The sequence below is a fragment of the Arachis ipaensis genome, chromosome B06, assembly GCF_000816755.2.
Source record: "Arachis ipaensis cultivar K30076 chromosome B06, Araip1.1, whole genome shotgun sequence".
Taxonomy (NCBI): domain Eukaryota; kingdom Viridiplantae; phylum Streptophyta; class Magnoliopsida; order Fabales; family Fabaceae; genus Arachis; species Arachis ipaensis.
The window spans coordinates 59,727,416-59,741,776 of NC_029790.2; the positions used below are offsets into that span (position 1 = coordinate 59,727,416).

Here is a 14,361-nt window from a genome sequence, read left to right on the forward strand (position 1 = left end):
TATTTTTTTAATTAAATTAGTTAAAAATTATAAAATAAAAATAAATACATAATAATACCATACAATATTCTTTAAATAATACAAATTATCCTTTAACAAAATATATTTATAATAAACTAAAAATATTGGGATGATCATAAATGAATATTCATACATCTCACACTAAATTAAACATACCCATATCAAATATACATTAGACCACTTAGAATTTACTACTAATAAACTATAAAAAACCAAAATATTGTATCCTACATAAGTATCTTCTAATAAAAGTTATTAACCTTCTGATAGAAGAGAAAAAAAATCTTGTTCTTTAAATATCTTATTCGACGGAAGATCGTATTTGGGAGATTTCTGGTTCTTCATCTGCCTCAAATCTTGTTCTGTAGGTTCTGGCAACTACAAAAGAAAAAAATCAAAATTATATAACACTTACTAAACCCCTTAAGGCTTAAATTTGAAAGCATACATAGCACAAAAAAGGTAAAAAATGAAATTCACAAACAAAATCAGAAACAAGGTAAAGAAGTGTATATCATAACAATTCAATGTGACCCTGAGGGAAATAGAAAACTCTGTCTTGAACACAAGGAACATCCATTAATGGCCCTGCACAACCTCCGTAGCTCTTTAAACAAATCATCACCAGCCCCATCTACCACAAAACAAAACACAAACATGTTGGAAACTTTGCATGGTTTTTTTCAGACCAAAGTTGGAAACTTTTTTCTCTCATTTTTGCATTAAGCTCTTCCTTAGTAACCTCCATGTTCACAAGGCAAAAAGGGTCATTCACTTCATATTGAAAAATTAAAGGAAAACATTAAAAATGAAGGGTCCCAACAACATTAGTCAATTGCTAAAAGAACACAGACATTACTCTTTTTCAGCTCAACACTCACATTAACCAAACATGGTAACAACAAAACCACATGAAAATAAATAAATAAGTGGGAGATATTGAGCAGAGGAAGAGATATTATTAGATCCATTAAGACTTAAAAAAGTCAACTATCTAAGGTAAAGAGTCAACCATAGTCTCTTGAAACTCAGCTCCAAGATAGCCACTAGAAACATGGAACCAGTTGTCCAATAACAAGTAGTTTGCCACAGTACCAGAAATATATAGATAATAATAAGAGACAATCAAGAAGACATGAAAGGAAAGAATGAAGGACACAAACCTCATTTTGGATCCTGTTGCATAAAGATTCAACCAATTTATTTCTGTCAAATCCCATATTAACCACTTCCTGAAGAAGCTCTTCGTCAATCTGCAAAACCATGATATTGGTGGATTTTGTAAGTGAATAAGTGTGAGTATCAAAATTGTTTAAGGTGGAGTTAATGTCAAAAATAAAAACCAGGCAAATTGATAAACATAAGGACACTATTCTATTCTTTATCAGAAGGTAAGATAAAGAACAAATATGTTCCTTTTGCTTCACTCAAATTTTAACTCCAGTTGACACGGTCTTAGAGAAAGAACAAACTTTGAAATGCTGAATTCAATGATAGGAATATTTAGGAACATGAAGCTCAATAGTTGACAATAGTTGATAAATTGCCATGAACCACGAAAATACTGCAGCATATATAATCCACATGCAACAAAAATAATTAACATGAAATCAGTAAACTACTCTAGACAAATGAATAATAGTCCCCATTAGTACTTGATTTTTGTTTATTAGAACATTACCATTTACCACTACAAAGTAAACTACTGATTAAGAAAGCAACAATCATTCACATACAGATCCAAGAATCAAGCAGCTGACTGGTCAATAAATATATTATGTAGCCTAACTTATTTGAGAATAAGCATACTCAATGGAAAGGTTTCTGCCATTTAATCACCACATACAGCTAAAATCAATATCTAACTATGAAACTCGAAGATGAAGTCGCTGTCCTCACCTAGCAAAGAAACTCGAAGAACAGTTGGGTGAGTGGAACGCAGCTCCCTCTTAAGCTTCAGTCAGCTCCCTCCTTGGCCATCATTCTCTTTCTCTTGGTGCTATGATTGATGAAGAGCCAAAAACTTGAAGAACGCTCCTGTTTTTGCTCCCTGGTGCTTTGGCTATTCCTCTGTTCCTTGCCCTCTCTCTACTGTCTGTGAATTCATGAGGGAGACAGACGGAGACACAATGTTATGTTATGATTTGTGAATTCATGAAATAAGTATAATTTAGCAAATTAAGTCAAGTCACAAGATTCCTCGCCTCAAGCCTTGGATTTGCTACGGGTAATTCTTTATTTGCAGAACATATTTGACTATATGCTTAATAAGATCAGCATCACCCCTAGCATAATATGAAAATAAACCAGAATTAAAAAGCATACTAGATATACTTATTCTTTTGCTGAAAGAAATCTAAATTGGAGAGAATAAGAGTTTCACACACAACTCAACTGCCATATTAAACCGACTGACTTATTTTTAATCGAAATAATAATTTTTGTATTTTATAAAAAATCGGGAGAACTTCATGTCCTTTTTATTTCCTGGTCTCTAATATCTTGACCAATTCATACAAGCACCACTCGCTGGAAGCATAGTCTTGTGAGAAAACAACAATAGATACATGTGAACTTTCAATAGCCTTTGAGAGTGAAGGCCCTATGCTCTGCCCCTTTGGGAGATCCTCATCTATGACCACTTTGACTTGCTGTTCGTTGCGGAGATGAATCACGAAGTTGGTGCGCGTGTCGTTGCCCCTAAAAAGAAAAAGAAAAAGTAGATCGAATATTGTTAAAATGGGATACCTTCCACTGCCTGGTAAAGCTCTCTTTTCTTCTCAGCAAGTGTGTCATCCATAACCAAGCCTGACCCAAAGCTCTATTCTCCAACTTTGACAACAGTGAAGGGTTTAAACCAGAGCGGTCTATCACCAAATCTCGAGGTGTTCATCCTTGAAAGATTCTCAGGTGGAGGCAATCTTTGAAGCTTCATGATATCCATGGTTCTAAAAATCACAGGACGCACATGACAACCGGATAAGATCATAACTTGGTGACCCTTCTAGAAGAAGATTTAACTATGAGAGACAGAAAATGAAGCACAGGATAAGATCATACCCTAGCCCTGCACGTTCTTCTATCTTGTTTTGGTTGATAAAGACTCTGGTTCCTGATATTACTTATTAGTGTCATCATTTACGCTCTTTGGAAATGGTGAACAACTAACGGGATGGATTGGGGAGAGGGGGAAAAAGACAACTAACAGCTAGAAACCAGTCACCACTACTAACCTCATGAGCAGAATCAAAAGGAGTAAGGTCTACTGATGCATCTTTTATTTCTTTAGGCTTTAGTTGAATGTCTTTTAAAGATTGATCCAACTTCTCATGTAACTTGGCCTTCAAATTGTCCACCTGCCAATAGATAGAAAACTTACCATTACGTAACCTTAGATAACAACACAATGTAATGCTTAAAAATAAGATGAGGACTCTAGTTAGGGATAGAAAAAGTTAGGAACATGAAGCTTAAATTAAAACACATGGAATTAGTTAATAGATAGAGTGAAGGGAACTGTAAAAAGGATCAAAATATATCACACAATTATAGTACATCCAATGCTCACATGAGTTGACATGCCTTATGTTATAAGTTATAACCAACTAGTAGCACTATACATAAATACTATAAAAGGGATCAAAAGTACTTCTAACAAAAACGATCTCTAACACAAAAGTCCACCACCATAAATCAATTACTATTTGATGCTTCCCTTAAACCCCACTTCTCCCAGACTTGGTCCAATTTCTGAAAATATAGGAATTTAGCTAGTTATATATAGATGTGCGCTATATTTTCATTAACAGATTAAAAGGTCTTATCAAGAATAATAAGATAAATAGAATGACAAAAATGAACAAAATTAAAGATGCAAATTCCCTTATTATTATTATTGTAGCTGTACTGCTGTAGTGGCTTATAAAAACTGAATATGTGTCACTACGAGTTAACAATCAAATACGAAACAACATTCTTAAACCTATTTTCAAATATATTTTTTAATTTTTCATGTATGGTCAAATTTTGCCAAAACCCGGGTTAACCTTTTTTTAAACTTGTTAACATGAGATATTTATACATCAGACTTTTTTTTCCTTAATAAATAAGAACAGGCGAACAACAATTCTAAAAAAGTCATAATCTTGAGTGCCATTTTAGAAATTACGGTAATTTTTATGATATTATGCGACATAATAACAAAGAAACCCTAATTAAGAGGTTAAAAATATAAAGAAGGTGATAGCTTAGCTTACAGTTAATTAAGAGGTGTTGATCATGGAGCTAGACGGTAGTGAGGATCAGGCAAGTAATGAGGATCCATATAGAGGGTTGCTTTCTGATAAGCATGAAGGCCATCCATCACCATGAACTGCATGTCTTCAGAGGTTTCCAGTGTCTATCTTCCTTTGATTTATGACCTAGTTGTTTATTTGCTTTTGGTCCAAACCTGTTGATTCTGCCAGTGCCACCTTCTGGAAGTGATTCCAAACCAGCTAACATGCTCTTATCCATGATTTAATTCAATTCAACTCAACCTAGTATTCTTCATTCACATTAATCAAATATATCACGCACCTCAATCAATTATATTACATCCACCTCAATCTCCTTAATTAAAATACAATAGTAATAAAAAACCTGTGGAGACGGAATCTCTGGACCAAGAGAGAGGCAGAGAAGGCAACCCGGTGACTTTGGAGAAGAAACTCAAACCCCAGGAACAAAATTAAAACCAGTTAACTAACAATAATATAGGATGAAATAATTAATCACAAACAGAACAATCTATTCACAATTAAGCCACAAAATCATAAAAAACAGCAGGACAGTAGCATATTTACAATGAATAATCACAAACAGCAGTAAGAGCTAATCAACAATCAATTAATCAATGAATGAAAAATTGAAAAGAATCATTCAAGAATAATTCAAAGATCAATAACCCTTATGAACAGAGCAAAAAAACGAAACTATTACAGTGAGCCACGAATAGAGCATTTACCTTCGAAGACGGCGAGTTGGCAACAAACACGACGACGGACTATGGCGAAGAGCTACGAAACAGTACTGGAGAGCAAACATTAGTGAACGAGGGGATCGAGGGCCCTCGAGTTAGAGAATGAGTGAGAAAGAAAGGATACAGAACAGAGAATTTACCTGGTGACACGGGGTACTCCCTTCGAGCTCCTTGGCAGCGGAACAGCTGCCCGACGGTGGCAGAACAGCGAAGGCAACAAGCCCTAGCAGTGGCGGTGGAGTTTCAGCGGCGACCGAGCACCCCCCTTCTTCTCTACTCCCTCGCGTTTTCTCTCTTCCTCGAGCTTTCTTTCCCTGGCGCTCGATAACGAAAACGACGGCGGCGGAGCCCTAGGCGGTGTCATCCTTTCTTTCCTTCCTTCCTTCCTTCCCCTCTCCTCTCTTCTTCTCTTCTTCTTCCTATGCTCCCCCTTTCTGATTTTTTCTCTTTCGTGTGTGTGAGTTGAGGGAGGATGAGAGTGCGTGCGTGAAGCTGAATGGATACGAAGAGGGCGAAAAAATTTTACTAAGTATTTATTTGGTGTTTTTACATTAGACAACATGTTTAAAGCACACCTGAAACATGACAAATAGGCTACGCTTCAAAAGCGCTTTTTTTTATGTAAAAAGTGAGCCCATAGCTCTTAAGATAAGGCTACGCTTTATAAGTGATTTCTATAATATTTAAGGCTACACTTTTTAAATGATGCTATAATTGTGTATCCTTTTCTCTTATAAAAAGGCAACACGGAAAAAAGCGTAGCCTATTCATAGAATAGGCTACGCTTTTCAAATGTAGCTTAAAAAAAGTGTGGCTGAATGGGTATTTTTCTTGTAGTGTTATTTTAGGGGATTTTACCACCTCTTCCCACATTTATTCAATGAAATAGCATGATTTTGTAATTCTCCCTTGAATTACAAGCTTAAGTGTAAAAACATGCTTTTTAGGCCCTTAAATTGGTGATTTTGATTTACTTTAATTCCATTCGATGCCTTGATGTGTCTGTTGAGTGATTTCAGGCAAGTATTGGATGGAAGAAATGAGGAGAAAAGCATGCAAAAGGGAGAATGCATGAAGAAACAAAGATTGGGAGTGCATCAATCGAAGCGCACGCGTATAAGGCGCGCACGTGCAGAAGTGGTTTCGCATAGAGAGGCGCACGCGTACATGACGCGTCCGCGCAGATGAAGAATTTGCCAATCGACGCGCACGCGCACATGGCGCGTACGCGTCGATACTCTCACGTGGCCCACTTAAAGGCAAAATGCTGGGGCGATTTCTGAGCTGCCCATGCCCAAATCCAACTTGTTTCTGAGTGTATTTCATGCAGAATTGAAGTCCAAGCAAAGGGGGAGCAATTAGTTTTAGCGAACATGAACCTTTAGTTAGTTTTCTAGAGAGAGAAGCTCCCTCTTCTCTCTAGAATTAGGAATTAGGATTAGGTTTAGTTCTTAGATCTAGGTTTAATTCATGCTTTGATTCACTTTTCTTTTGTAATTTCTTCTTCTTCTACATCTCCTCTCTCTAATTTAGCATTTAATTCTTGTAATTCTCTACTTTTATGTTGATGCACCTTTGTTCTTCCATTTTCCTTTAATGCAATTTATGATTCATGTTCTTTTATTGTTCATTTGATTTTATTGTTGTTTAATTCCTTGCAATTGAGTAGTGTAGATTTACTTTCCTTGCAATTTTACTATGTTTTCCTTTTATGCCTTCCAAGTGTTTGATAAATTGCTTCGTTGGATTTTAGAGTAGAATTTTATGCTCTTGGCTTGGTAAGGTAACATAGAAATTCTTGAGTTACTAATGTCCAAGTGATTGACGATTGGGAGCCGTTAACGCTAGATCTCACTAATTGATTTGGTGGAGAACTAGGACTTATGGTCTTGGATTGACATAGCTCACTTGACTTTCCTTTATTAGTTAGAGGATGACTTAGTGGGGTTGATCCTTGCCAATTCTCATGTTGTGGTTAGTGATTAGGATAGAGATCCTTGACCACCAAACTTCGCCAAGGTCTTTTTAGTTATTAGTTTATTTTCATTGCCATTTACATTTCATGTCTCTTATCAAAAACCCCAAACATAACTCATAACCAAAAACAAGACACTTTATTGCAATTCCTAGGGAGAACGACCCGGGGTTTGAATACTTCGGGTTTATAAATTTAGGGGTTTGCACTTGTGACAAACAATCTTTTGTATGAAAGGATTATTGTTGGTTTAGAAACTATACTTGCAACGAGACTTCATTTGTGAATTTCTAAACCGTCAAAAGTCCTCTCATCAATCGACCCTTACTCACGTAAGGTATTACTTGGACGACCCAGTGCACTTGCTGGTTAGTTGTGCGGAGTTGTGAAAAGTGTGATCACAATTTCGTGCACCAGTAAACAACTTAGCAATCAAAACAAAATATACTAAGGAGTAAAGAAGCTACATACAATGGCGCTCAATTCATTCATTCATTATATCTACAAGAGAACGGAAAGAGTTTACCATGGTGGGGTGTCTCCCACCAAGCACTTTTAGTTTAAGTCCTTAAGTTGGACATTTTGGGAGGCTCCTTGTCAAGGTGGCTTATGCTTGTATTCATTCTTGAACCTCCAAGAGTGCTTGCTCTTCAGTCGGTTGTCAGAATTTCCAACCATCTTTACCAAGTTTGGGTGAGGTTCTTCCCAAGATATGAGCTCCCAAAATTGGTCTTCATGTTGTGATCCAGGGTCCCATATCTTATCTTCACACCCATCTTCTAGTTGATCAAGACAATTCCATCTGGGTGGTGAGTTATCCAAATTCCCATGTGAGCACCAAATAATCCTCCCAGACCCAAGCAATTAAGCACTACATCCGCCCTTGCGATAAAACGTTGAACATGCAACCATAGTGAACCTATCAGGATGTCTCCATCCACTACACAACTCTCCCCTACTCGTAACTCCACAATGGGCTCTAAGTTGACCATCATTCTCAAGCAACCCATATTCAAGTGCGAAAGCAAAGCGTATAGAAATGAATTTTACCCACTTGAATGTTGTACTGGATAATTGATAGCACAGAAACTTGTCTCTCAACATTTTTCCTTTGGCAAGTATACCGAATTGTCGTCAAGTAAAAACTCACAATAGAGTGAGGTCAAATCCCACAGGGATTGATTGGTCAAGCAACTTTAATTAGAGGAATGTTCTAGTTGAGCGAAGCAGAATTTGGTTTGAGAGTTGCAGGAAATTAAATGGCGGGAAAGTAAATAGCAGAAAATGTAAACGCTGGAAGTAAAGAGCTGAAAGTAAATGACGGAAAGTAAATTGCAGAATTGTAAATGGGAATGGGGAAGATGCTCACGAAAGTAAATTGTAGAAATTAAAGAGAATGGGTAAATCAGAAATGGGGATTCATTGGGCTTAGGAGATGTTGCATTCTCCGGATCAAGTTCATTTTCATCTCTTCCTCAATCAATGCATTCATTGATCTCCTTGGCAATCTTAAGTGATCGAATTCCAATTCCTTGGTAATTCAATCTCTCAAATCTTGATCAATAGCCAATTCCTTGGTCAATTGCTCATGAGAAGAGATGAAGTATGGTCACTGATTATACCACATGCATTCCCAAATCAAGTGTTGGTAAGATTATAGTCACCATACCCAACCAAACCCAATTTGGTCCAACATGAAAAAGCATTTCTAGCATGATCTCTTCATTCCTCTTCCAAGGTTCAGAAGAGATCCAAGTATGAATAGCTTCTTTTCCAAGATAACTACCCAATTGGATGAAGATTGAAAGCTTTCTAGTAAAATCAAGAGAAAAGATAGAAGAAGAGTAATGAAAATTAGTATTGATCCATCAAATTACAGCAGAGCTCCCTGACCCAATGAAAGGGGTTTAGTTGTTCATAGCTCTGGAAATGGAAAACAAAGATGGAGAATACATCATGAAAACTAGAACTAGAAGTGCAGAGAAAGTAAATTATACAGAGAGTAATTCTCAATTTCCCCTCACTCCTCAAAAGTTATTTCCTGATTCAAAACTACCCCTATATATACTACTCTTCTGATCTTCTAGTTGATTCTTCAAGTCTTGGATTTGGGCCTTTGGATCTTGAGTTTGAAGCAGTTATCTTCTGCAGTGGGCTTAGCTTTACTTGCAGAGAGAAAGTGTGAAATAGGAAGGGTCTTTAGCTCAGGACGTTAGTGACGTTAATGTTAAGTGAGAGTGTGGGGTCGAGAACGTTAGTGACAATCACCTTTTTCACTAACGTTCCTCACCCAGGGATGATCCAAGTTAACTTCAACGTTAGTGGCACCAACGTGACCACTAACGTTGCCTCTTGGTCCTTCGCACATGTTATTGGGACTCAACTTTTCCAATAACGTTGAGAGTCCTCCCTCCCTACGTTAGAGTTCACGTTAACTTAGTTAACGTGGCTCTTAACGTAGGCTTGCCAATTCTTCGAGAATGTTAGTGACACTTACCTTTGTCACTAACGTTCCAAGGTGCCCCTACTTCCCACGTTAGAGTCCACGTTAACTAAGTTAACGTGGCTTCTAACGTGGTAATGATAGCCATCTCCAATGTTATTGACAAAGGTGAGTGTCACTAACGTTGGCTCATCATCCTATCCTCAACGTTAGCTTCCACGTTAACTAGGTTAACGTGGAAGTTAACTGGCTCATAGTGGCTCATCGTGGCTCATTCCAACGTTAGTGACAAAGGTGAGTGTCACTAACGTTGGCGATTGTTTGTTTTCTCCACGTTAGCTTCCACGTTAACTAAGTTAACCTGGCAACTAACGTGGCTCATTGTAGCTTGGCCAATGTTAGTGACAAAGGTGAGTGTCACTAACGTTGGCTTCTCTTTTGCTTCCCAACGTTAGAGTCCATGTTAACTGAGTTAACGTGGCTCTTAACGTGGCCACTTATGAGCTTGGTCCAAAGTTAGTGACAAAGGTGAGTGTCACTAACGTTGGCCTTATTTCTTTCTTCTACGTTAGAGTTCACGTTAAATTAGTTAACGTGACTCTTAATGTGGGCTATGATGGCTTTCGAGGATGTTATTGGCGATTAATTTTCTCATTAACGTTGCAAGCTAGCTCCCATTCCACGTTGCTGGTCACGTTGGTTAGACTAACGTGGCTGCTAACGTAGCTCTTTCTTGCTTCCTTTGTCCTGAAATCAAGCAATAAAGTGCATCAAAGTTCTAATCCACATCATGAGACATGCATCATCCAATTTGTCATCTAATTCATGCAAAATTCTCATGAAATCATATAAAGTGCACAATGTATGCTTAAATCAAGATGTAAGTGAAATTCTGCCCAAAACTTGCTTATTTCCTAAGAAAATGCATGAAACTACCCTAAAACAGTAAAGAAAAAGGTCAGTGAAACTGGCCAAAATGCCCTGGCATCACAACACCAAACTTAAAGCTTGCTTGTCCCTAAGCAAGTACTGGAACAAGAGAATGATGAATGGAATGCCAAGAGGAATGAGTCATTATTGTGGAGGTCATATCCTTGGTTTTATGGTAGTTTCATGCATAGCAAATTAGGTTCATTCCTTCACTGGCTTTCAGACCTTTATCATGTCCTGGAATACTCACTTGATTGCACCCTATGAGAATCTTATTCATTGATCCTTTTATTGTTTTCAAGGCTTATTTGTGTTCTTAGGCTAAGTGCTCTGTGAGGGGGCGACTCTTTAAGATAAGCTTTCAGCCAGCACTCCCGAACCAGTTGGTTCAAGGTGCTAGGTGTTAAGACACCCCTAAGAACTTACTCCCTCAAGTCTCTTTCCCCCATGCATACACACCACAGGCACATGGTTTGTTATTTCCTTTCTTGAGACCTTGGTGTACAGCACCTCTTTGGGTTACTAAATGTTCTGTAGCAAGGTTGCTCTTGATAGTGGATTTTCAGTTGATAATCTCGGGTTAATTAACCCAAGTTACCAAGTGATGAAGCACTCCTACGAACTTATCCATCCAAGCAGATCCTTGGTACAGGAGCACCACAGACACATCTCTCAAGTTTCAAACCCTTGGTACCTAGCCTTATTCTTTATTAACTTTTCTTTCTTTTTCAACTCTTATTGTTCTTTTCCCCTTTTTCTTATTAGGATCATGTTATTTAGCTAGTCTCATGGGGTGTGTTTCAAGCATATGATTCAGGACAGATAGTTGTCTTCCCACCCTTGTTGGTGAATCAACTTAGCTAACTTATGACCACATCACACACTAAGGAACTTACTCCACAATATGGACTCCACTCTGGTCTTTGATAACAAACATTCTCTTTTTATTTGATTCAAAAGGAGACAAGCAACACAATAAGCAAGATGGAATTGAAAACAGGCAACTTGACTAGTAATCATAGACCTAGGCAAGTAGAATACTAAAAACAGAATTGAAAATCCTAAACTATCATGGAAGCATGTCCTATTTCATACATGATTTTCCTTATTTAATGCTTGAAAAAGATGGAACAAAGAGGGAACTCCACCACCTTTTACTCATGGGGTTGCCCATGCTCTTCCTCTTGCTTGTCTTCTTTGTGTTTCTCTTGAGTGCTTGTACTCCCACTTCCCTTGCCTTTTCCAATCAACTTCTTCCAAAAACCAGCATATTCCATCTTCTTTTTCAGTGTTTCCTTCTACTGTTTCACCTTTCTTTCTTCTTGTTCTACAAAATCTTTTTGGACCTCATCATATGTAGGGATGACATAGTGTAGATTATGCATATGACTAGACATGTAGTTCAACTTGGCTTGAGTGTTTATGTTGAACTCCTCCCTATGTAGTTACCGTCCTTCATTAAGTACACTAAACTCATTGAATGCCTTTGTCTGAGCTAGCTGGTGTTGGTTGAGTTCTTGAAGGCGCTTATCTTGACGCTCTTGCCTTTCAGACACTTGATTGATGGCTTGAGTGAGCTAGTAATAATGTTCCATTTGCTGTTTCTGCCACTCCCCCTGTTGATTCATCCAATTAGAAAGTAGCTCTTCTTGACGATCCATCCTTTGAGCTTGAACATGCAGTTGTTGTTCTTGTCCCTCCATATAACTCCTTGCTAGTTCCTCAATGGCTCCATGAATGTGATTCAGGTTTATGTTGGTTGGGTCATAATATTCTCTTTGTTGGTGTTCTTTCTGATGAGACTCTTCTTGGTGAGCTCCTCCTTTTGGTTTTGGATTTCCTATGTGAGGTCTTCTTTGTTGTTGTGCTGGTGTCACATGAGTTAGACGCTGAAACGTAATTAGCCTCCCAGGATTTAACCAATCTGGGTTGCTATCCTCGAAGACAACCTTGGCCTTCGTGCACAGTCTGAGGATGGTGCTGGGGTTTATCATGGGAAGAGGACAAGGATCATCAACTTTATAAAGGGAATTGGTTCGGTCTCCAAGAGTATCCTTCTTCCAATATTGCATTTCCACATTTTCCAATGTATTCCCCTTGAAGACAAGTGTGTACTCCCCCTTCATGAAGTGGCCAAAACTTCTCCTTTCAATTAATTGTCCACTCAATACCCCTTTCTTCTCTCCTACAAAATACAAAAAATGTGATTAAAAAAATGTGTGGAACGTGGCGGCAAAATTAAAAGAATAACTACTTTTTAAAGTTTTTGTTTTAACTAACTAAGTGCCATTCATTAGAGCAAACTAACTGACTAACTCAACATCCATGTGTGCAACATTTGCAACACCAAACTTAGTTTGGTGCCATGTGATGTAAAAGATTTGTTTAAGGCCCCTAAGAGTGACATTATGTGGGTTACATGTATGTTCTCTTAGTGTGCCTTGAACACCAAACTTGTTCCTCACTATATGTTGTACATAATGACTCATGCAAGTGCATATCAAGTTGATTTGAAATTCATGAACCTTGCATTATTAACTAATCTAAAAGCATATAAAACATGGGTTGCCTCCCATGAAGCGCTTCTTTAGCGTCACTAGCTTGACGTTTTGCCTTTGTCATGGTGGTTGGTAATGCTTCAGATCTTTCCCTCTTGCAATAGACCTATATCCATTGGCTTCATCAAGGATCTCCACATGTTCTAAGGAAAGAACTCTATTGATGGTAAAGACCTTAGGTAACTGAGATGGGATAGTAGGGAGATGAGGTGGAATATCTGGGAAGTAAGCTGAGATTACTTTATCCCTTGGAGAGAAGTCCTCTGTAGGGATCTTCTTGTTTCTCCACCTCCTTGGTGCCTTCTTCTTTGTCCCTTTTGATGTTGCCTTGCTCTTTGTGACCTCCTCTTCTAAGGGAATTTTGTTACTGGTCTCATATGACTCTGGTGGTTTAGGTTCCTCCTTATTTTCCTTGAGCTGTGACGGCTGCTGATTGCCTTGTTCTTCAACGCAGTGGTTTCCCAGGGGTGTTGGTTGTGCTTCGGTGCTTGCTTCCTCCCTCAGTATCTCATTATGATCTATTTCTTGTGAGAGTTTGAAGACATTGAAGCGGAGTTGTTCATCATGGATCCTCAAAATTAGCTCCCCTCGCTCCACATCTATGAGTGCTCTGGCTGTAGCTAAGAACGGTCTTTCCAATATGATTGGGTGAGTGTGACTTTCTTCCATGTCCAAGATGACAAAGTCTGTGGGAATAAAGTATTTTCCCACCTTCACCAACACATTTTCAACCACTCCTACTGCTTGTTTTTGAGTTTTGTCAGCCAGCTTGATAACTACATCTATGGGTATTATCTCATTGATCTGCAGCCTTTTCATAAGGGATAAAGGCATTAAGTTGATGCTTGCTCCCAAATCGCAGAGTGCTTTATCAAACATTGTTTCTCCTATGGCACAGGGGATATGAAAACTCCCTGGGTCCTTCCTTTTTATAGGCAACTCTGGTTGAATGAGAGCACTGCACTCCTTATTTATCACTATTGTTTGTCCTCTCTTGAGTGAGCTTTTCCTGGTCAGCAGCTCCTTCATATACTTAATATATGAGGGCATTTGTTGGAGGGCCTTAATGAATGGTATGTTTACATGGAGGGATGCAAACAGGTCAAGAAACCTTGAGTATATTCTCTTCTCTACAGCACCATCGAGTAATTGGGGAAACGGTGCATAGAATTTCAGCAGCTCCTTCTGTGTCAGCTCTTTTTGTTAAATTTTGGGTTCTTGGTGATCTTTTTCCTGTTTCTCTGCTGATGTCTCTCCAAGTTGTTCTAATTGCTTGTTTTGCTTTTCCTCAGTCTTCTTATTACTTATAGTAACCATCTTACAATCTTCCCAACTGACTTTCTTTGCTTCACCTCTCGGATTTTTCTCTGTGTCACTTGGGAAGCTATCAGTAGGTTTGGGAATCTTTTCAGAT

The 14,361-nt window shown here is 38.2% G+C and overlaps 2 protein-coding genes and 1 long non-coding RNA gene across 3 annotated transcripts; all 3 read right to left on the bottom strand.

Moving 5' to 3' along the window:
* LOC110263339 (putative auxin response factor 23) lies at positions 93–1,475 on the bottom strand. The gene is made up of 3 exons (XM_021104511.1): positions 1,185–1,475; positions 542–655; positions 93–399 (listed from the first exon to the last, which is right to left on the bottom strand). Exons 1-3 carry the CDS (start codon positions 1,284–1,286, stop codon positions 277–279), a joined length of 339 nt encoding a protein of 112 aa, XP_020960170.1. The 5' UTR covers positions 1,287–1,475; the 3' UTR covers positions 93–276.
* On the bottom strand, positions 2,243–3,601 carry LOC110263756 (protein PHLOEM PROTEIN 2-LIKE A8-like). Its single transcript, XM_021105527.1, has 4 exons — positions 3,590–3,601; positions 3,238–3,377; positions 2,539–2,721; positions 2,243–2,306 (listed from the first exon to the last, which is right to left on the bottom strand). Exons 1-4 carry the CDS (start codon positions 3,599–3,601, stop codon positions 2,243–2,245), a joined length of 399 nt encoding a protein of 132 aa, XP_020961186.1.
* Positions 4,411–4,712, bottom strand: LOC110263340. The gene is made up of 2 exons (XR_002348803.1): positions 4,663–4,712; positions 4,411–4,567 (listed from the first exon to the last, which is right to left on the bottom strand). It is a non-coding gene; the product is annotated as an uncharacterized LOC110263340 (long non-coding RNA).

Excerpts from the sequence above, each read along its gene's own strand:
- LOC110263339 (XM_021104511.1), bottom strand. The coding sequence starts at position 1,286 with ATGGTTTTGCAGATTGACGAAGAGCTTCTTCAGGAAGTGGTTAATATG. Across the intron at positions 656-1,184 it reads GCAACAGGATCCAAAATGAG|ATGGGGCTGGTGATGATTTG; the intron begins GTTTGTGTCCTT and ends GTTTTGTGGTAG. Across the intron at positions 400-541 it reads CTCAGGGTCACATTGAATTG|TTGCCAGAACCTACAGAACA; the intron begins TTATGATATACA and ends TTTCTTTTGTAG.
- LOC110263756 (XM_021105527.1), bottom strand. Across the intron at positions 2,722-3,237 it reads GAGGTTAGTAGTGGTGACTG|GGGCAACGACACGCGCACCA; the intron begins GTTTCTAGCTGT and ends TTTTCTTTTTAG. Across the intron at positions 2,307-2,538 it reads GCTTCCAGCGAGTGGTGCTT|GGGTGATGCTGATCTTATTA; the intron begins GTATGAATTGGT and ends ATATTATGCTAG.